This window comes from Melanerpes formicivorus, unplaced genomic scaffold, assembly GCF_026170545.1.
Source record: "Melanerpes formicivorus ecotype bairdi unplaced genomic scaffold, bMelFor1.0.p_v2 SCAF_9, whole genome shotgun sequence".
Classification (NCBI taxonomy): domain Eukaryota; kingdom Metazoa; phylum Chordata; class Aves; order Piciformes; family Picidae; genus Melanerpes; species Melanerpes formicivorus.
Window position 1 is genome coordinate 20,807,528 of NW_027142361.1, and position 23,186 is coordinate 20,830,713.

At 51.1% G+C, this 23,186-nt stretch overlaps 1 protein-coding gene across 2 annotated transcripts; it reads right to left on the reverse strand.

The window, feature by feature from the left end:
• Nucleotides 1-286: 286 nt before the first annotated feature.
• CTSB (cathepsin B) lies at nucleotides 287-17,031 on the reverse strand. Of its 2 annotated transcripts, none has more exons than XM_068143220.1 (10): nucleotides 16,939-17,031; nucleotides 8,729-8,880; nucleotides 8,093-8,178; nucleotides 7,546-7,660; nucleotides 6,596-6,714; nucleotides 5,745-5,830; nucleotides 4,105-4,251; nucleotides 3,306-3,422; nucleotides 1,748-1,876; nucleotides 287-1,643 (listed from the first exon to the last, which is right to left on the reverse strand). In XM_068143220.1, exons 1-10 carry the CDS (start codon nucleotides 17,021-17,023, stop codon nucleotides 1,546-1,548), a joined length of 1,134 nt encoding a protein of 377 aa, XP_067999321.1. In that variant the 5' UTR covers nucleotides 17,024-17,031; the 3' UTR covers nucleotides 287-1,545. The 2 variants fall into 2 exon arrangements, with proteins under 2 accessions (XP_067999321.1, XP_067999322.1); XM_068143221.1 differs by lacking the exon at nucleotides 16,939-17,031 and adding an exon at nucleotides 16,847-16,898.
• Nucleotides 17,032-23,186: the final 6,155 nt, after the last annotated feature.

Sequence of the window (23,186 nt, forward strand, 5' to 3'; positions counted from 1 at the left end):
TGCCCTTCTCTGGACACCTTCCAGCAACTCAACATCTTTCCTAAACTGAGGGGCCCAGAACTGGACACAGGACTCAAGGTGTGTCCTAACCAGTGCTGAGTACAGGGCAGAATGACCTCCCTGCTCCTGCTGGCCACACAAGTCCTGATACAGGCCAGGATGCCATTGGCCTTCTTGGCCACCTGGGCACACTGCTGGCTCATGTTCAGCCTACTATCAACCAGTACAGCAAGGCAGAAAGGCACAGAAGAAGAGTATGAGGTGGTTTGTAGTCAAGACGACAAGACACTGGAGAAACCATTTATTGGCACAGCTGTTCCACTCACAGACACCATGGCTGTCTCACTGGTGGCCAGGGAAGCAGAGGTAAAAGGCTATTTTACAGTGCAAGGGAGAGCCTGCAGCACACATTCCAAGCTTGCAGCCTCAGTAATGTACTTTGTGCTCTAATTGAGGGGGGAAAAAACAAAACAAAACCAAACAAAAAAAGCTCTTCCACTATATTAGTGTTGGTAAATGACATGATTCCTCCCACGCAGCTATTACACCTGCCCCTGGTAACAGAAATGAGGGGTTTTATCTTCTTCCTTAGTGCCTGTGGCTCAAAAGAAAAGAAAATTAATAAAAGAGAAAGTTTAAGATACCTCCAAGCATCTGCATGAGCTCCCTGCAGCAGACCTTGGGGCCCATTCCTAATCTCTGTGTTCAGCGCCTCCAGCCCCAGAGCGCCACACTCCTTTGGGATGCAACACCCAGGACCCTGCTGCTGCTCACCCCAAACTGCAGGAGAAGTGGTTTGCTCTTTCCAGCATCCTCCCAGATGCTTATAGGACATCTGAGCAATGGCTTGTTGAGCTCCAAGCAGGCCCTTCCCTAAGATCAACAACCCCAGGCTACAGCAGAATAAAAGCAAATGAACAGTTGAGGAACAAGAAGTGGCTTTTAAAACAGCAGCCCAATGGATGGAGTAGAGGAAGTGATGCACAAAGGACTTGCTGCAGGCAGGAGAGCCTCAGTGCAGCTCCAGCCAGAGCCAGCCCCACACCAAGTCCATCAGTATTTTGTCATTAATAGGTCTAAGTTTAGCCAGTTCAAGGCACACACTAACACACCCTGTTTGGTTTGGGTGCTAACAGTCAGATCAACCCAGCCAAGGCTGCACAAATTACACCTGGCCATGGCCTCCCAGCAGGGAGTCTCTATTTCCAGCACAAAGCTACTGCTTCCTCCCTTCCCTAGTAACAGACCAGGCTGGAAGGGGTCCAGGCTAACCCAATACCACATGGCAAGAGGCCAGCAAGCTCTCCAGCAGTCCTTTGAGCAGGGAATGTGCCAGAGCAGAGGGCAGGCCTACCCCCAGCTCCACCATATCATCAAAAAAAACCCAACATAAAACCAAACCAAACCAAAAAGCCCACCCAAAAGATAAAAAGCTTTAATAAAGTAACCTCAACTATAGTCTCTTAGAAGGGGGGACCTCTGCACCCAACCCACTATCTGTTAAAAGCATCAGGGGCTGAGGATTGTGTGTTGTGCTCCAGGAGGTTACATCCTCTTCCAGTACTGCTCCATCCTGGGCACTCCAGCCACCACCTCCGACTCAATGCCGCAGTGGTCCTCTCCTCGAAGGATTTTGAAGAAGCCTGGGAGCACAGCAAGGACAAAAAAAAGTCAACCTCACCACTGTGCCCAGAGCAGGGAAAGGGCTCCCTGCAGCCGCAGCAGCAGGCTCTGGGGGGTGCCTCACCGTTGTCCCCCCAGTCGGTGTTCCAGGAGTTGGCGACCAGCCAGTAGGGAGTGTTGTTCTCCACCCCCCAGCCCAGGATGCGGATGGCATGGCCTCCAACCTGCTCGCCTGACACGTGCTGGTACACCCCTGCAAGGCAACAGGCACACAGGTCAACAGCCACCATCTCTCCTCCCACTTCAGAATCATAGCACTGTAAGGGATAGAATAGAAATTAACCAGGTTGGAAAAGACCTTTGAGATCATCTCAAGGATCATCCAGTTCCAACCACCCTGCCATGGGCAGGGACACCTCACACTACAGCAGGTTGCTCAAGCCACATCCAGCCTGGCCTGAAAAACCTCCAGGGACGAGGCTTCCACCACCTCCCTGTGCCAGTCTCTCACCACCCTCATGGGGAACAATCTCCTCCTAACATCCAATCTGAATCTCCCCATTTCTAGTTTTGGTCCATTCCCCCTAGTCCTATCACTCCCTGACACCCTAAAAAGTCCTTCCCCAGCTTTCTTGTAGCCCCCTTCAGATACTGGAAGGCCACAGTAAGGTCTCCTCAGAGCTTTCTCTTCTCCTGACTGATCAGCCCCCACTCCCTCAGTCTGTCCTCAGAGGAGAGGTGCTCCATGCCAGCTTGTAAAACATATGAGATCAAAGCCCAGAGAACAGCTAAGATATTTTTGTTTGGTTGGTTGTTTTTTTTGGGGGGGTGCTAAATGGAGGGCAAGGAAGCTGTGTAGGGTCTGGAGAATCTCATGAGGAACAACTGAGGGAGCTGGGGATGGTTAGTTTGGAGAAGAGGAGGCTCTCTACAACTACCTGAAAGGATGTTGTGGAGAGACTGGTGCTGGTCTCTTTTCACAGATAATTAGTGATAGAACAAGAGGGAATGGCCTCAAGCTACAACTGGTTAGGTTTAGACTGGACATTAGGGAAAATATTTTCCAGGAAGAGTGGTCAGGGATTGGAATGTGCTGCCCAGGGTGGCGGTGGTGTCACTAAGCCTGGATGTGTTTAAAGGTGGTTTGGAGGTGGTGCTTGGGGATATGGTTTAGGGGTGAACCTTGCAGAGTAGGGTTCTGGGTTGGACTTGGTGTTCCTGAGGCTCTTTTCCAACCTGAATGTTTCTGTGATTCTGTAAACCTGAGGTTTAGTGTGGATTTTGGAGGAAAGACTGATGTCAAGTGTCGGCTCAGCACACTGGATACCCAGAGACACTTGGAGAAGGTCCCATAGGTAGCACACTCCAAGAAGCTCAGAACAGGGAACTGGGATCCACACCATCTGCTAAGATTTCACCTTAAATCCTAGCTGTCATTCTCAGCTACAGTTCTGGGGGCTCCCCACTGGGGTTTCACCCCTGAACCATTCCCAAGCAACCTATTCCCCTTCCTACAAATCAAGGAGATGGTATCTGCCCATCTTCTTGCAATGCCAGATACTTCAGTGTGACCTTGAGATCTCCTTTTGGACTTGAATGGAGAGAGAGAAGGGCCATAAATGACAGACCCTAGGCATGAAGTAGGCAACAGGGCTCCCTACAGCCCCAGTGCTGCTGCTCACCACACTTGTACATCAGGAAGTCCTCATAGACAATAAAGGCTCCTTCCACTGGGCCATTCTTGTAGATCTCAGCCATGATTTCCTTCTCACTGCGAGGGACACCATAGGATGTGATGCCTAGTGAGCAAAAAAGTCCCACCATTAGTACAGCCTTGGCAGGCCACATGAGTCTTGGGACAGCTGGACAAGGTCTGCTCAGTGTGCCCCTGCATGAAGCCTGCTCCACTTCAAAGTTAAGTTCAAACCCAGCTGCTCCAGAGGCACTCACACAGCCAAGCAGGAGAAGTGGGCTACAAGCATCCCCCTTCCTGAGGGAATGATTTAACCTGAGTCCTGTTCTACACCCAAAGACCTATTCCAGACAGCTTCCATGGGAAGTTTTCCTTCTGTATATCCTTATTTCCAGAACAATCCAAATTGCTCAAGGCCAAGACAAATCTCCAAGCTGCAGCCAGGCTATCCTACATATATGGATCTGGCTACCACCAAGGAGCACCAAGAAGCTGCTTTTGACCCCTGACTCCCACAGGGCTCAGCACTAGGCTCTTCAACCCAGGCATGTGCCCTGTGAGGACTCAGATCAGTTCCCCCCACACCAGCTGAGATCTCAGCCAACAGAACTGTGCATCTGCCAGGCTCACATTCACCCCAGGACCACCCATCCCGAGGGCACAGAAGCCAACCACCAGAAAGCTGCTTGGAAAAAGAGAGGGAGGTCCAACCCTGCAAACCAGCCCCCTCCCCAGAGCTCTGGAGCTGCTGTGCATCATCAAGCAGTGCTGGAGGCCACCTTCCTTACCGTAGTGCTTGTCCTCCTTGTAGGATGGGGAGTAGCCAGGCTCACAGTGCTGGCTGCACCTGGGGGTCTCCCCTCCCTCCCCGCTGCAGGGGGGCCGGGAGCCATTGACGTGGTGCTCACAAGGGGGGATGGAGTAGGGACGGCAGCCTGGGGAGGACAGAGCAGCATCAACTGGGTGCCAAGAGGCAGGGGACAGGCTCTGCTCACTTGCACCCTGTGACAGGACAAGGGATACAGCACAGGAGGTTCCACCTCACCATGAGGAGGAACTTCTTCACTGTGAGGGTCACAGAGCACTGGAACAGGCTCCCCAGAGAGGTTGTGGAGTCTCCTTCTCTGGAGACTTTCCAGACCCATCTGGATGTGTTCCTGTGTGACCTGTGCTAGATTCTATGGTCCTGCTCTGGCAGGGGGTTTGGACTCATCTCTGGAGGTCCCTGCCAATCCCTAACATCCTGTGATCTGTGATCCTGTGAACTGGCTGTCCCTAAGCATCCCAGTCCCCAACAGCCATGCTGGAGAACACACCAGATGGCTTGAGAAAGTGCATGACTTTTCTGAGCCAGAAACCCTACATTTGGTCTTGAGAAGAGGAGACTGAGAGGGGATCTCATCAATGTCTATCAATATCTGAAGGGTAGGTGTCAAGCAGAGGGGGCCCAAGCTCTTTTTGGTGGTGTGCAGTAATAAGACAAGGAACAATGGATACAAACTTGGACATAGAAGGTTTCACCTCAACATGAGGAGAGACTTCTTTACGGTGAGGGTGACAGAGCCCTAGAGCAGGCTGCCCAGAGAGGTTGTGGAGTCTCCTTCTCTGGAGACTTTCCAAACCCACCTGGATGCATTCTGGGTGGACTACCCTAAGTGATCCTGCTTTGGCAGGGGGGCTGGACTTGATGATCTCTGGGCATCCCTTCCAACCTCTAATGTACTCTGATACTGTGATCTCTGGAGGTCCCTTCCAATATCTAACATTCTATGAGCCTACAGGCTAGTGAGATGTGAGCAAGAGCAGGTCTGTCACCACCAGATGAGCAATCCACGATGGAGCCCATTGTATGGAAACTCATTAGCAAGGAGTTTCTCTCTGAGCCTGCTTCCTACCACCTCCTTCCTGACAGTGATTGACAAAATGGAGACATGAACCAACTCATGGCCATGCTAGGTAGAAGCAGAGGTTTCCAACATGGAAGTTGCTTTTTGAGGGGGAAACACATCAGGAAGACTCCCACCCTCATCCAAGTGTATTGAGGTGGTCCAAAACCACCACCAACAACCAAAAAACCCCACAGTTTGATTCATTCTTGCTATGGAAGCAAGAACCTAGTGAGGTGGTTAAGTCTAGCTACTGTGCTGCCTTCCTAGATGGGTCTCCTGCCACTAGGTGCTGCTCAGGGACCATTGTCCAAAAGGGGGAACCAGAAGCATAGAACTTTTTGGGTTGGAAGGGACCTTTAAAGGTCATCTGGTTCAACCCCCAAAGATGGAGCCACCAGGAACAAGAGCAGCCAGCTGGGATAGCAGAGGAGAAGGAGCAGCCACATGGATGAAGAGTGGGAGAGAAGTACCCCAAAGAAAAGGAACCTCCAATAACAGAGATGCTCCTCTGCTTCACAAGGCTATCTGACAGGACTTACCCACATGGGAATCATAGAGACCCCCAGACACAAGGCCCCTCTCTGTCCAGTATCTCCATGCACCAGAGGGGTAGCCCCCATTGCACCTGGGGAAAGAAGCAGCAGTTCCAGGTTCAGCCTGATCACAGCCATCCCCTTTGGGGTGAGGAAGGCAGCTTGGGATGGCTGAAGGCAAAACTTTCATAGTATCATAGTATCAGTCAGGGTTGGAAGGGACCACAAGGATCATCTAGTTCCAACCCCCCTGCCATGGGCAGGGACACCCCACACTTTCAGCACACAACATTCTCAAGTTTGTCCCTGCCTTCTCCAGCCTTTTCTAGGCCTTGAGAAACCAAAGCCTGGGGCCAAGAAGGAGCTAAAAGCATCTATGCCTCCAAACCCCAAAGCAATGGTGCCTCCTTACCAAGTCCCTGGTTGGCCCAGGCTGCCAAGAGCAGCAGAAGCCACACAACTCGAAGACCCAAGTCCATACCCTTCTCTCAACAACTGCAAAAGTCACAGGCAAAAGGTTTGTGCCTGGAAACCAAGGCTTTGGAGCTATTAAAAGATCCATCCTTTGACTTAGGCAGCTGCCAGCTCTGTATGGGAAAGCATTGTTATGTGCTTGCCCTCCCTCCACCAGCCATCATCATCCACTGCTACTGAAGGCTGGTTGTGGCCCAGAGACTTTCAGTCCATGCAGTCACTTTGATGTTCCCTCCTAACCCCAGCAGCTACGGCACAAACCACTGGTAGGGTTTCCTGCTCACTAGGAAGATCAGGAAGCCAGGGCTGAAACAATCAGCACCTTCAGGTTGTGTCCTTGCTCCTCCCACCTTTGAAGTGCACAAGAACCAAGAGCAGCTCACCCCATGCCACATTCGAAGCCGCAGCATGACAGCAAGTCCTCTGCAGAGACCTCCACGCTCACCTTGGCATTTGTGTGAACACAGATCCTGTCTGAAATTGCTTCTACAGCACCAAAAGCCTGTGGACAGCCCCCAAAACCCCAGAGAAAAAAAAACATTAGAGCTGGCCATGGTAGAGAAACCACACAACCTTCTGGCAACAGGCACGAGCCTGGCTGGGAGAAGCCCATTGAGAAGCTCAGATGCTGCAGGGTAATAGGATGACAGAATGCACTGGGCTGGGAGGGACCTTCAAAGGTCATCTTGTCCAACCCCCCTGCAGTGAGCAGGGACATCTCCAATGAGACCAGGGTCCCATCAAGTTAGACCTTGAATGCTTCCAGGGATGGGACCTCCACCACATCTCTGAGCAACCTGTTTCAGTATTTCACCACCCTCACTGTGAAGAGCTTCCTGCTGATGTTCATCCTAACTCTACATTGCTCATGCACAAAAAACCCTCTTCTTCCTCATTTTGGAAATGTATTTTTCATGTGCCAACCTCCAGCAGGAACACAAATCCTTGTGGTGGTTTTGGTGCTCAGAAGTCTGCTCTCAACCTTCTTGGTTTAAAAGGATTGATTGATAATGAGCTGCATCAGGCAGCACCTAACAATTACTATGTGCATGATATTGGAGTAGCAGTTATAAGGCATATTGTTAAGTAACTCCACCATCATTCAGCTGTCACCAGGAAGCTAAAGGAAAGCATTCTCAGATGCCACAGAAGCAGCAGAGGAGCCTCTGTGCTCCTTATCACCAGAGAGGCAATTTTGTTTGCACCAAAAATAGATTGGTGAGGGATACCGCCCATTCCCCCTGGCTTGTGCAGCAGCAGCAAACTCAGTGGTATGCTTTTTTATCCAACAAGCTCCCTATCAATGTGATGTTAAAGCCACCCATGTTCTTACCCAGCAAGAGCCACAAGAGCCCTGGTCTCTTATCTCACTGATGGTAGGACAGTTAGGCCACTGCATCCGTGAGTCAAAGCTGTCAGGCAGCTCCATGTCTGCAGCAAAATCTACCCTGCAAGTGACAAGAGGGAAGCCCTGTTACAGGAACACCACTGTGACAGGGCTGGGTGCACAGGACTCTCCTACCTCTTCTAAAGGCAACCTGGTTTGCTTTGGTTTGCTTGCTTACTGAAGGAGAATAAATACTTCTGAAGGTCTCAGAGCAGATCAGCAGCTCCTCCAGTGTTTCAAGGAATACAAATTGCACAACTGGTCAAGTGTCTGGCAGGACAGATACTCCTCCCATGCATGCTTCTCTGCTTCAATGATCTCAAAGGTCTTTTCCAACCTGGTCTATTCCATTCTACTCCATTCTATTCCATTCCATGCAAGATGTCCACCAAGCTGCACCCAAGGGAATCTCACTCAGTCTCACCCACTCCAGACGCACCAGGAGCATCCACACAAGCTTTTTACAGGGCTTTCATCTTCTCCCAGCACTCACCTCTCAGGCAGCTTGGGCCCACCCAGGAAGGTGCCACAGAGCTTCTTCACATAGCTCATGTCAGTGTTGAGGAAGTTGTGCCCTGCCTGGGAAGAAACACAGAGAAATGGGACATGACTCTTCACAGCCACCCAGTGCAGTGCTGGGACCAGCCTGGTGCTCCAGATCAGCTTCAAACCCAACCAGTGCCTAACACTTCCTATAAAACTCAGAATCACTGCATCATGACCAGTAAGTCCAACCCTAGGCTTTGGGCACAGCAGCCCAGTCAAGGAAGGTTTGGCCAAGGTGATCAATGCAGCTTGACTCTTGCTGCTTGTTTCTAGCCTCCTGGTTTCCTCCTCTTAGCATTGCTCCTATTCAATAAATTCATTAGTGCTTGGCTCCAAAGGGGAGAAACTCCACAGTTAGTCATCACAGGAATCCCTGACAATAACAACTCCTCACTGGAGAAGTCAGCTGAGACCAAGGCTGCTGTCATGGGTTAGGGTCTCCAACCAGGACAGTTAGCTTGATGCAGTTACTGTGGTGAAACTCGCAAGGCTCAGCTGCTGAGTCCTACAATGAGACTGCTGAGTAATGCATTCCCCCCACACACCAAAAAAACAACAACACCCAAACCAAGGCAGTACTCACCTTCCAGGTGGTGTTGAGCTTGTTTATGTGGTTGACTAAGTCACTGGAGAGAGGAGGGAAGTAAGGAATACTGCGAGCATTGGCAAAGGCCACCAGGACACACAGGAGGGACACGGATGGCCACATCTTGGCTACAGAACAGGACACTCCACCTGCAGACAGATTGGGACATAACTGAAAACCTTCCCAAGGAGGGCTCAGACTGCAAGAAAGGGCTTGCCAGAAGAAGTGTCTCAGCAGCACGTGGCAGTACAGAAACATGGGACTGCACAACATCCCTCCCGATCCAGATTTGCTCCAGAGGTCAGGAGAGACACAGGAGCAGACTAACAAACCTGTCTTGCAGCTCAGAAGAAACTAGGTGAGGCAACCCTGTTTGCTGAGCACTGAAGGATTAGCAGCAGCAGGAAGATATCTTCTGAAGCAGATCCAAGGGATTTGGAGGGTATTACAAGCTGTGTTTACTTCCACAAAAATTAAGAATAAGGTCTAGGAGAAGGACTAAGTGACAGCCAACCTCCATGGCAAACTGCAGCCCTGGGGACTTGCTAGTCCCTGTCCCACTGCAGTGCTCTTTCCCTGGAAGGTTTCACTCCAAACCACATTTCTGGACTTTATGGCCTTGTTTTGGCCAGCCAGGGACTCTGAACAGGGTCACACTACCCACACAGAGGTGGGTCTGCATGCATCAAAGCTGCTGTGCTCCCTTCCCACTGGGGAATGATGCATGATGGGGGCTGGGGGAAGCCACATTCCTTGGCATGAGGCACCAGGTAACTCCCAGTGCAGGGAACAGAGTTGCAGGGAAAAAAAAAAAATAAAAAAAAATCGCAGAATGGTAGGGTGGAAAGAGACCTCTGGAGATCATGTGGTGCAACTCCTTGTGACCTTGTGACCGTTTGAGGCTGTGCCTTTAAGAAAGGGAATATGGTGGACGGAAGTTGGTAAATTAAAAGAATTATCTAAACTAATTTCATTGGTGAAGTGGGAGGAAGCACCTTCTGAACTGGGAGTGCAGGAGAGAGTATCCTGGGCACTCAGGCACTTTTATCTTTAGTCTTGCTTCCGCCTCTTCTTCGGGCAGCAGCTTTCTGTGCTGGGCTTTCTGCCAAGGCTTCGGCCTTGAAACCGATAAGATATAAGGCCTATATTAACTGCTTTCCAATTAACACAAAACTGCTTTTAACTTCTTTCTTTCTCTTTCTCTCTCTTTTCTGGGGAAAGGGGGGAGAGAGGGGAGAGCGGAGGTGGGGAACCCCCTCTGCCGAGGGGGGGGAACTCTCATTTCTGTGATACTCTATTGTATATCTTTGTATATATTGTACATATTGTAAATTTGTATATATATTCCCCTGCATATCCTACATTGCTTTGTAAATATACAGCTCCACTGCTTTGCTAATTCAGCTGTGAGTTTTTTTTCCCTTTCCCTTCAATTTTCTTTCCCTTTACTTTACAGGGGGGAGGGAAGAGGCTTCTTGGCCTTACCCTTCCAACCCTCAACACTCCTCTACTAAAGCAGGGTCATCTAAAGCAGGTTGCACAGAATCACATCCAGGCAGGTTTGGAATCTCTCCAGAGGAGATTCTGCAACTTCTCTGTGCAGCCTGTTCCAGTGCTCTGTCACCCCTGAAATCCAGTGGCACAGCAAGAATGGACCACAGCTTCCCACGAAGGAGCACAAGCATCATCCAGTCAAAAAATGCTGCATGACTCTGTGGTTCTCCTGCCTCCTTTAACCTGATTCACATTAAATTGCCCCACTCCAGCTTAACTCCCTACACCAGCAGCCACTGCCTGATACACATTCCCTGACTCAGCCAGCCAGCCAGACCATGAGCTGCTTGATCTCTACAAACACAGAATGGTTTGACCTTCAAGATCACCTGCTTCCAACCTCACCCTGGCTGGGCACAGACACCTTCCACTAGACCAGGCTGCTCAAAGCCCCATCCAACCTGACCTTTGACACATCCAGGGCTCTTTGTCCACCATATCTATAGCCACTCTGAGGAGCTCCAAGCCTGGTGAGCAACCCAAGACCTCAAACACTCCACAGTAGCCTGAAGAGCAGATATTTAGACCTTAATTCCTAGACACCCCAGCAATCATCTGAACATATAATCACCTCTGTGAGCCTGGGCTTAAACCCATCTGGACAAATACACCCAAGCTGGGCATGCAGCTCTTGCCAGCAGCTCTCTGGTCCCATGACAGCAGGGCAGGGGATGGAGAGATCTACACAGGTTTCCATACAGGCTGCTGCCACCCACACACAGCCAAGTTTAGCCTTTCCAGAGAAGAAAACCCAGCAGGAGTGTCCTACTTTCTGCCAGCAACAAGCCCAGGCGGCTGCAGCTAACTGTATAAAAAGGTTTGCTTTTTTTTTTTTTTCCCCCTTCCCTATCCTCCTTCCACCATTTATTTATTTTTCTTTGCACACTTCACTTTCAGCAGGCTACTTGAACAAACAGCTTGTTGAGGCTCAGTAGCACTCGAGTCCTCCTACCCCTAAAGCTCACCTTTATGAATCACTGAATCATAGAATCAGTCAGGGTTGGAAGGAACCACAAGGATCATCCAGTTCCAACCCCCCTGCCATGGGCAGGGACACCCCACACTAGATCAGACTGGCCAGAGCCTCATCCAGCCTGGTCTTAAACACCTCCAGGGACGGGGCCTCAACCACCTCCCTGGACAACCCATTCCAGGGTTTCACCACTCTCATGAAGAACTTCCTCACACCCAGTTTGAATCTCCCCACCTCCAGCTTCATTCCATTCCCCCTAGTCCTATCACTACCTGAGATCCTGAGAAGTCCCTCCGCAGCTTCCTTGCAGCCCCCTTCAGATACTGGAAAGCCACAATTAGGTCACCTCGGAGCCTCCTCTTCTCCAGACTGAACAGCCCAAACACCCTCACAGGAGAGGTGCTCCAGCCCTCTGATCATCCTCATGGCCCTTCTCTGGACACGTTCCAGCATGTCCATATCCCTCTTGTAATAGGGGCTCCAGAACTGGACACAGTACTCCAGGTGGGGTCTCACCAGAGCTGAGTAGAGGGGGAGGATCACCTCCCTTGACCTGCTGGCCATACTTCTCCTGATGCAGCCCAGGATCTGATTGGCTTTCTGGGCTGCAAGTGCACATTGAGAGCTCATGTTGAGCTTCTCGTCCACCAGCACCCCCAAGTCTCTCTCCTCAGGGCTGCTTTCCAGCCAGTCACTGCCCAGCCTGGATTTGTGCCTGGGATTGCCTCAACCCAGATGCAGGACCCTGCACTTGGTCTTGTTGAACTTCATGAGGTTGGCTTGTGCCCTTTTGAAAAGGCTTCATAAATATTTGCTTGCTTAGTGGTTTCCCACTCTCCAAGGAGCTACTGGATAGAATCAGGTAGAGGGCTATGAAGATGATGAGGGGACTGGAACATCCCTCTTATGAAGAAAGGCTGTGAGACCTGGGATTGTTTAGCCAGGAGAAGAGAAGGCTGAGAGGGGATCTTATCAATGCTTATCGATATCTAAAGGAGAGGGGTTGAGAGGATGGAGCCAGGCTCTTTCCAGTGGTGCCCAGAGATACAACTAGGGCAGTGGGCACAAACCAGAATGCAAGAGGTTCCATCTGAACATAAGGTAAATCATCTTCCCTGGGAGAGTAATGCAAGACTGGGACAGGCTGCCCAGGGAGGTTGTGAAGTCTCCAAACCCGCCTGAGCAAGATCCTGTGCAACCTGCTCTAGGTGAACCTGCTTAGCAGGGGGACTGGACTAGATAATCTTCAGAGGGTCCCTTCCAAACCTTATCATGCTGAGATTCTGTCACTCTTGCAGACATGAGACTCAGTGGCACTGCTGGTGTCTCCACCATGCCTACACAGGAGGTCATGCACAGAAAAACCAATACACATTTCTACTGGGCCTTTTGCTGTGTGGCCCTTCAACAGGACCACAGGAAGCCTGCAGGTGAGCAGCCTGAGCTGAAGCACCTTTTCTAACCAAAAATATCTTAAAAACACTCCACACCACCAAACCAAACCCCTAAATCCTCTGTACCTCCTGTACTCGAGTTTGTATTCTTGTAGCACAGAAGGGAGACAGTTTTGAGGCCAGAAGCCACACTTTCATTCTCAGCAGGATGCTTCCAAGTTTGCTGACATACTGAAACTCCCCCAGCAAACCCTCCTGCATTGAAACAGTGCCTTGCACCAAGCTCCTGATGGATGGACACAGGAGATCTCACAGCCTCAGGTTCCCAGACCACACTGGCTGCAGACTGCAAGCTGCAGGCAACTTGAGACCAAGCTGGAAACAGATACCAGGCAGTTTCTCCTCTGACAGCCTCTTGCCTTTTAAGATCTGCTGCATTACATCCATCCCACAAGGTGGCTGACAGCCAGCACACCCAGCAGCAGCAGCGAAACGTTGCCCAGTGCAACCCAGAGAACTGGGAGCCAGCTAGTTGCTCCAGCAAACAAACCTCTTGGCAAGCCTCCTATGGGCATGAAACCTCCCTGCAGCCCATGAGAGAGCTGGGGTTGTTCAGCCTGGAGAAGGTTCCAGGGAGATCCTATTGCAGACTTCCAGTGCTTAAAAGGGGCCTGTAAGAAAAGATGGGGACAGGCTTTTTAGCAGGGCCTGTTGTGACAGGAAAAGGGGTGAGGGGTTTAAACTTAAAAGAGGGGAGACACAGACTAGAAAAAAGCCATTGCTTGTGCTGAGGGTGAGGAAACACTGGCACAGGTTATCCAGAGGGGTGATAAAAGCCCCATGCCTGAAAATATTGAAGGACAGGCTGGATGGGGCTTTGAGCAACCTGATCTTGTTGAAGATGTCCCTGCTGACTGCAGAGAGCTTTTGAGGTGTCTTCCAACCCAAACCACTCTATGATGCTGTGAAGTTTCCTATGGGCTTGAAGTTTCAGGAGGGAAGCTGATACTTTGCGGACAGCAGAGAGCATCCCAAGAGCTGGGTGGAGAAAGAAGGGGTGACTCTCCACCTCACGCAATTGCTTCCTCTCTGCCCACCCGATGATTTCAGCAAGCCCCCTGTGCACAGCAAATCTAGAGAGAAAGAGAGCAAGCATAGGCATGAGATCCTCAAGATAAATTTCCACCCACATGAAGTCACAGAGCAGCAACAGCAGCAACAAGAGCCAGTAAGCAGAGGCTGCTGATGCTTCCTGTCCCAGTGTTATTGTGCACAAGCTTCCCCCAGCACTGCTATCTCTTCCACACAGGCCTCCCTCCCCCTCAACCCCCATGCCTGTTTTAAATGCTACCCAAAAACCCCCAGCACCCAAACCCACATAACAGCTGCTGCTCCTCCCTCTGCATGGTGCACAGGCCAGAGAAGTTCCTCTAGCAAGCCCAGCAGATCCCTTCCTTGTGCACCCTCCAAGTCCCTGGATGTACCTCGCAGCTTCATGATGACCCTGGCAAAAGCTGTCCTCACAGGTCACATCCCACCACAGCTTAGTAGCTTGAAAACCCAAGCAAAGCTCAGCTGTTGAACTTCTTAAGACAGAGCAGCTTCACCCTAGCAAACTCTCCAGGTAGCAGGAGGATGTTTGGGGCTTGCAAAGAGTCCCCCAAGCTGCTCCACCTCCTTTGCAGACCTGGAAGCTGAGAATGAGGGCCCCCCTCCCTGCTTTGTGATCTGAATGATCCAATAAGGCAACTTCTTGAATGATGAGCAAGAAGGCTGGCCAGCCTGATCTAGTGTGAGGTGTCCCTGCCCATGGCAGGGGAGTTGGAACTAGATGATCCTTGTGGTCCCTTCCAACCCTGACTGATTCTATGATAAAACTCCAGGAAGCTGCTACCCACCAGCATGCCTGACCCTGGGCAGGACTCTCAAACTTCAGCCAGCTGGTTGCTTAAAAAGAGGGCATTTGGGCCACCCAAGTGCAGCCCTGTCAGTTAGAGAGGAGGAAGCACGGAGGCTGAAGGCTCTCCAACAGGAGCTGCTCTGAGCAGAGCAGCTGCAGCTCCGGAGCGAGATGGCTGCAACTGCTGCTGCACCACCCACCCGCAGTCCCTCTGCACCGAGAGATGGAGAGGAGGGAAGGTAGTGACATCACTCAGATGCCTTCTCCATCCATCCTGAGCAGCAGATCTTGGAGGCAGAGGCAGTTGCCCACCTGCTTTCTCAGGGTCAGAGCTCCCACTTGCTGTACCACATTGTGCCACAGATCAGCCAGGTCTGGAAGCAGCAGCCCAGGGAGTGGCACAGTGCCCCCAGGAGCAAACCCCTCTGCAGCTCACCACTGCAGAGTCCCACCACAAAGGTCTTCTCTTTATCACCCAGAAAGCAAAGCTCATAAATCCCTTTTACCTGAGCATTTCTCAGCAGCAGTCAATAAAACCCTCCAAACAGGCTATTCAAAGCCCAGCTCACATGACTCAGTTTCAGTAGGTCATGAGATAAGTCACAGCCCTCAGGCAGCTCTCAGCTCCTCACCTTCTGGACCAAACCCCTCCAGGCACAGACAGAGGCACTCACACACCCTTCTGCAAGGGATTAAGGAAGATAAAAACTGTCCCAACCTCACAGCTGTAACCCTCCCAACCCCTCCAGAGTCAGAGCTACTCAGCAAAAGCCCAAGTCATGTGTCCTCCTCCTGCAAGCAGCCCTTTCCCCAAGCTGAGCTTTGTCCTTTGTTCCAGCTGCCAGTTGGTGACTTTAAACCACAACAAAGCAAGCCTATGAACAATCCAATCCGGTTTAGCTTGCTGCAACACCAGGTTAGCCTGGTGGCCCCAAACTCATGGTCTAGTGACTCCATTACAGCCACTATCAGAGCTTGATTTTGTTGGCCTTTTAAGAAAAGGGAAAAAAAAAAAAAAAAAAAGCATGAGGCACCTCTTTGCTCCATTCCATCCCAGGAAAGCCAAATTATCAGCACAGAGTAGAATCATAGAATTGTCAGGGTTGGAAGGGACCTCAAGGATCATCCAGTTCCAACCCCCTGCCATGGGCAGGGACACCTCACACTACAGCAGGTTGCTCACAGCCACATCCAGCCTGGCCTTAAAACCCTCCAGGGATGAGGTTTCTACCACCTCCCTGGGCAACCTGTGCCAGTGTCTCACCACCCTCATGGGGAAGAATTTCTTCCTAACATCCAATCTGAATCTACCCACTTCTACTTTTGTTCCATTCGCCCTGGTCCTATCACTACCTGACACCCTAAAAAGTCCCTCACCAACCTTCTTGTAGCCCCCTTCAGATACTGGAAGGCCACAATAAGGTCTCCTTGGAACCTTCTCTTCTCCAGACTGAATAGATATCTGGCAAAACAGATCCTGAGACAAGCTGCACAGCTCACCTCTCCAGCTTGACTCCACCACAAACACAAGATTCCTCCCCAATGGGGCTGCACTGATTTTTATCTTTTGTTTTTCCTCTTCTGCTTACAAACCACTCCACAAACCACAGCCCTGCACAAGACCCCAGCCGCTACCCTGCGCCACCCAAATCCCTCACCTTCCACTTTGCGACCTGGAGGTCATAAACACCAGAAGGAAAGGGATCTTTGCTGCATCCTGCCCGCAGCACGACCCTGGCAGCGAGCTATGGGGACAAGAAGTGTATCATAGACGGGACAGACAGATCCAGCACCATCTCGCAGCCGTGGTCCCGGTGCCAGACCGAGCTTGGCCGCACATCACGGGATGTTCCCAGAAGCGCTTGAAGCCGGTGCCAAACCGACCTCCTCAGCGTCAGCTGACAGCGGGGACGGGGTGCTGGGGGGTTTGGCTTTTGCCATATTGATTATGAAAACAAGGCTTCCTCTCTCCTCCCCTGCCACTGACAGGAAGGTGGCCGCTTTATGGAGGGTTAATGGCATTTTTCCTGCACCAAACCTCACCCCCAGAGCCGCAGGGCATCCCTCCTGGAGGCAAAAATACCCCAAAATATAGCTGGGAAACATGGTAAATGCTGCTGCTGATGCTGCGGGTCCAACAGAGTGTTTCGCAGCCCCCGCGGTAGGCTCCAGGCTGGGGTTCCCCCGCCCCCAGCTCCCCCACCCCAGCAGTAGTTGTCACATCGCCACCCTTCTCACGCATGTCCCCACCGCTCCCCGGGGGCGCGCAGCGCAGCACCCCTCTCCGCCCTTACCTGCACCCCGCTACAGCGCCCGCGCCGCGCCCCGCTCCGCTCCTTATGCCCACGAAGCCCGCCCCGGCCCGCCCACCCCCGCCGGGACTCACCGCCCCGCACAGCCCCGGACGGCCCTCGCCAGCTCCGCTCTCCTTCGGTGGCCGCGGAAGGGGCAGCTCCCGGCGGCTGAGTCATTCCCGCCCCGCCCCCGGCGTGACTGCATGCTGCCGGCTCCCCGCCTCCGGTTCGCCTGCTTCCCTCCTGCTTCCCCTTTGCTTTCCCGCTGCAGCCGGCTCCCGTCCGATCTCAGGCCTGCCTGCATCCCTCCTGCATCCCACCTGCATCCTAATTCTATCCTACCTCCATCTCACCTCATCCCACTGCCATCCCACTGCATACTACTTCCATCCCACCTGCATTCTTCCTGCATCCCGTCTCCTTCCCTCCTGCATCCCGTCTCCTTCCCTCCTGCAGCCCACCTCTATCCCACCTCATCTCACTTCCATTCCACCTCATTCTCACCTCCCCACATCTCATCTACATCCCTCCTGCATCCCTTTGCCAGCCTGTCTCCATTCCATCGAGTGTTCTCTCAATTCCACTCTCATCTAACCTGCTTTTCTCTGCCATTCTGCCTTGATCCCGCCTGCATCCTGTCTCCAGTTTGCCTCCATCTCACCTGCATCCCAACTCCATCCTGACATCTTTCCTCCTCTAACCATTCTTCATCCTGCCTGCTCCTCTCCTGTGTCCAATCTCCATCTGCTGCCCATCCCACCACCACTCTAGCAGTCTCCTTTGACTTTTCCATCTGGAAGTACAGCAAGTTTTTTGCTGTTGCTGTGTTAACATGGACCTGTTGGAGTGGATCCAGAGGAGGCCACAAAAATGATCAGAGTGCTGGAACACCTCTGCTTTAAGGACAAGCTGAGAGAATTGGGGTTGTTCAGCCTGGAGAAGAGAAGGCTCTGAGGAGCCCTTTTTGCAGCCTTTCAGTATGTAAAGGGGGCCTGTAAGAAAGAAAGAGACAACCTTTTTTACCAGGGCTTGTTGTGATGGGACAAGGGGTGATGGTTTTAAACCGAAAGAGGGGAGATTCAGACTAGGCATAAGACAGTAATTGTTCACACTGAGGGGGAAGTTTACGCTGGAGGTAAGGAGAAAGTTCTTCACAGAAAGAGCTGTTAGGCATTGGAATGGGCTGCCCAGGGAGGTATCACAGTATCACTTAGGTTGGAAAGGACCTCAAGGATCATCGAGTCCAACCTATCAACACAGACCCCATGACTAGACCATGGCACCAAGTGCCATGTCCAATCTCCCCTTGAACGCCTCCAGGGTCGATGACTCAACCACCTCCCTGGGCAACCCGTTCCAATGACGAATTACTCGCTAGGTGAAGAACTTCCTCCTCACCTCGAGTCTAAACCTCCCCTGGCGCAGCTTGAGACTGTGTCCCCTTGTTCTGGTGCTGGCTGCCTGGGAGAAGAGACCAACCCCTTCCCGGCCACAACCACCCCTCAGGTAGTTGTAGAGGGCAATGAGGTCACCCCTGAGCCTCCTCCTGCATTAGTGAGAAATTCACTCCAGTCCAGACAGCCACCCAGGACCTGGGATATCACATGGACCCTGTGCACAGACCAGTTTTCAACCAAAATAGATGTACTACAGATCACCTTATTGCTCTCTGCAACTACCTGAAGGGTGGTTGTAGCCAGGAGGGGGTTGGTCTCTTCTCCCAGGCAACCAGCACCAGAAGAAGAGGACACAGTCTCAACCTGTGCCAGGGGAAGTTTAGGCTGGAGGTGAGGAGAAAGTTCTTCACAGAGAGAGTTGTTAGCCATTGGAATGTGCTGCCCAGGGAGGTGGTGGAGTCACCATCCCTGGAGGTGTTCAAGAGGGGATTGGACATGGCACTTGGTGCCATGGTTTAGTAGTCATGAGGTGTTGGGTGACAGGTTGGACTTGATGATCTCTGAGGTCTTTTCCAACCTTATTGATTCTATGATTCTATGAGGGTGATACACTGGCACAGGTTGCCCAGAGAGGTGATAGAAGCCCCATCCCTGGAATCATTCCAGGCCCGGTTGGATGAGGCTCTGAGCAAATTGAGCTAGTGGAAACTGTCCCTGCTCACTGCAGGCTGTTTGGAAGCAGCCAGTGTGGAAAACCCAAACTGACAGAGGGAATCTCCCAGGACTTGTTTTAATCACTGAAAAGGGGAACTCTGAGACCTCCTTAGGAGGAACAGAGAGCAAGAGGGATGGTCCATGGTGCTGCATGGATGGAGCAGCAGGGCTGGTCTGCAGAAGCCAGAGTGATGCAGTGCTACTGGCCAGCTTCTCAAGACATTTAGGATGCTTCCCATGCCTTGTAGGAGCTTAGGCTTTATGGCAGGAAACAAGCAAATGCCAGGCAGGATGAAATCACCAGGCAGGTGATTCATCCTCATTTCTTCTCAGCTTCATCTGTGGTGCCTGGGCAAGGCTCCTTCAAACTCTTCAGTCACCATTTCTGCAAGGTAACAAATGCATCCCTCAGCAGCTGGTGGGATCCCTCTCTCTTGGGTTTTTATGAGCATTGGGCCTCACAGACACGTTTTTGACATACATTTTATACTGGCATTCTGCTGCTTGGGAAGTTTGTTGTATACTATAAGTAGAAAATCATAGAATGTTTTGAGTTGGAAGGGACCTTTCAAGGTCACCTAGGCCAAACACCCTGCACTGCAGTAGGGACATCTTCAACATGATCAGCTTGCTCAAGCCTCATCCAACCTGTCCTGGAATATGTCCAGGGATGGGGCTTCTGCCACCTCTCCGGGCAACCTGTGCCAGTGTTTTACCAGTCTCAGTGACAAAAAAAGAATAATCTTTTTTATCTAGTCTAAATCTTCCCTCTTTTAGTTTAAAACATCACTCCTTGTCCTTTGGCAACAGACCTTGCTGAAAGATTAGTATCATAGTATCATAATATCAGTCAGGGTTGGAAGGGACCACGAGGATCATCTAGTTCCAACTCCCTGCCATGGGCAGGGACACCTCACACTAGATCAGGCTGGCCAGAGCCTCATCCAGCCTGGTCTTAAAACACCTCCAGGGATGGGGCCTCAACCACCTCCCTGGACAACCCATTCCAGGGTTTCACCACTCTCATGGTGAAGAACTTCCTCCTCACATCCAGCCTGAATCTCCCCACCTCCAGCTTCATTCCATTCCCCCTAGTCCTATCACTACCTGAGATCCTAATTGTCCCCACCTTTCTTATTGGCCCCTTTAAGTACTGAAAGACCACAATAAGGTCTCCTTGGAGCCTTCCCATCTCCAGGCTGAATCACAGAATCACCAAGAGAGAGGACCTCAAAGATCATCAAGTCCAACCTGTCACCACAGACCTCATGACTAAACCATGGCACCAAGTGCCATGTCCAGTCCCCTCTTGAACACCTCCAGGGATGGTGACTCCACCACCTCCTGGGGCAGCACATTCCAATGGCGAACGACTCTCTCAGTGAAGAACAACCCCAACTCTCTCAGCCCATCCTCAAAGGAGAAGTCTTCCAGCCTTCTGATAAATTTTGTGGCCTCCTCTGGACCCACCCCAACATGTCCATGGGTTTTTTTTTGCTGTGGTGAGGATCCAAGAACTGGACACAGCACCGCAGGTGGGCTCTCACCAGAGGAGAGCAAGTGGGGCAGAATCACCTCCCTCAGAAATCAGTGAGGGTTTTTTTTGGTTGGTTGGTTGGTGTTTTGGTTTGGTTGGGTTTTTGCTATTTTTCTCTTACTGCCATTTGTATCTAATAATTTTTTGGACACATTTGTATTTTCAAGATGAGTTTTGATTTAGAAGACTTGAAAATAAAATGATCAGAATAATAACATTTAATCCACTGACTCCCAGCACTTCTTCAGGAATACAGGAGATGTTGTTGCTGTCTTCCAAGTGTATTTCTGCTCCAATACACTGTGCAAAGACCCTTGGACCGTTGTCTACCCTCACATATAATATTTAACCAGTGGAGATTAAAGCTCTTTGCTGTTCTCAGGTGTGCTTTGACAATTAAAATCATAATTTAAGAAGGCAAAGAAATCACTTGTAAGCCTTCTGACCTCCATCTGACTCATACAGGATCCCTCTGCTCTGCTCATTCCACTCTGAGTTTTCTGTCTTGCCTGTGAGGTTCTGTTGACACAAAGCACAGGCAGATGAGCCTGGGGTTTGCCCTGCCCTTTGCACAATGTGGCTCAGAGGTCCTTGGTGCCTCCAGCCATGTGAGAATGTTGTGTGATGCCAGGGAGCTGCAGAGAAGTCATCACAATGTTTATTTTCCTCCAAAAGTTGCTGAAGTTACCTCTTTATTCCAAATTATTCCTTACTTCCAAACGGGTTTTTGCCTGGAAGTTGCATATTAGTGATTTTAAACCTGTGCAGTCACAGTATCACAGTATCACTAAGGTTGGAAGAGACCTCAAAGATCATCAAGTCCAACCTCTCACCATAGACCTCATGACTAAACCATGGCACCAAGTGCCATGTCCAGTCCCCTCTTGAACACCTCCAGGGATAGTGACTCCACCACCTCCCTGGGCAGCACATTCCAATGGCTAACAACTCTCTCTGTGAAGAACTTTCTCCTCACCTCCAGCCTAAACCTCCCCTGGCACAGGTTGAGACTGTGTCCTCTTGTTCTGGTGCTGGTTGCCTGGGAGAAGAGACCAACCCCCACCTGGCTACAACCTCCCTTCAGGGAGTTGTAGACAGCAATAAGATCTCTCCTGAGCCTCCTCTTCTCCAGGCTAAGCAACCCCAGCTCCCTCAGCCTCTCCTCACAGGGCTGTGCTCCAGACCCCTCCCCAGCTTTGTTGCCCTTCTCTGGACGTGTTCCATCCACACAGCAAGAGAGGGGAAATCTTGGGGTCTTGGCATCCTCCAACTCCTGTGCACCATTTTTGCCTTATGCTGCTGAATTTCTTTAAGAGATGGAAGGTTCCTTCTAGACCTGGAGGCTCATGCACCATCCTCCCTCCTGCTCCTTTGCAAATTCTTGTGAACAGGAAACTCCAGTTGTGCAACCCCACAGCTCCTGGTGACTCAGATGAGCTCACGAGGGAGCTGGCGACTTTGCCAAGGGGTGACTCAAGAATGGATGATATAAGCAAAAAGCTGCTTCTGCCATTGCTGGCCCAGACTGAATTAAGATCTGGGTGAATTAAGATCTGAGATGATCCTAGAGGGATGTGGGAAGGCAATGGCAGGGATGTCATAGAATCATAGAATCAATAAGGTTGGAAAAGTCCTCAGAGATCATCAAGTCCAATGTATTACTTAATACCTAACACCTCATGGCTACTAAATCATGGCTCCAAGTGCCACATCCAAGCAATTTTTTAACACCTCCAGGGACAGTGACTCCACCACCTCCCTGGGCAGTCCATTCCAATGGCTAACAACTCTCTCTGTGAAGAACTTTCTCCTCACCTCCAGCCTAAACCTCCCCTGGTGCAGCTTGAGACTGTGTCCTCTTGTTCTGGTGCTGGTTGCCTGGGAGAAGAGACCAACTCCCACCTGGCTACAACCTCCCTTCAGGTAGTTGTAGAGAGCAAGAAGGTCTCCCCTGAGCCCCCTCTTCTCCAGGCTAAACAACCCCAGCTCCCTCAGCCTCTCCTTGTAGGGCTTGTACTTGAAGCCTCTCCCCAGCCTTGTTGCCCTTCTCTGGACATGTTCAAGAGTCTCAATGTCCTTCTTAAACTGAGCTGCAGCTGCTCAACATGGAGTAAGCAATAGGACAAGAGGAAACAACCTGTACTCAGCATTGGTTGTGCCACACCTTGAGTACTATGTCCATTTCTGGGCCCCTCAGTTTAGGAAAGATGTTGAGTTGCTGGAATGTGTCAAGAAATTCAAGAGCAGTGGCAGGTGCCTAGATCTCCCTGGGCACCTGATCCTGACCTTCTCCTTACATCACTTGCTGAGCCTGTAATTTCTACCTGCTCAGTTGCAGTCTGTCCATCATATCTGTCCCAGCTTGTGATGGAACGTGGGAGCTACTTCCCCTCCATCACACTCCGTGGTCATCCCCCACTCAGATGACAGACTTGTGCAAGATAAGCCACGCTTAGCAGCAGTTCTCCTGCTTCAAACAGAAACCTCCAGCTGTCCCTGGAGGAGGAAATTGAGTGAAAAGCAGAAGTGAGAGAGAAAGCAGGGCGCTGACACACACCACGAAATTTTGCATCCAAAGCATTTTCTCTGTGGGTGCTGCACAGAGGGACAGATAAACAAACAATGAAAACCCCACCAGCCCTACACTTTCATGTTCTTGGCTGTTCTGCAGGACCAGGGTGTCAGTGCCTCT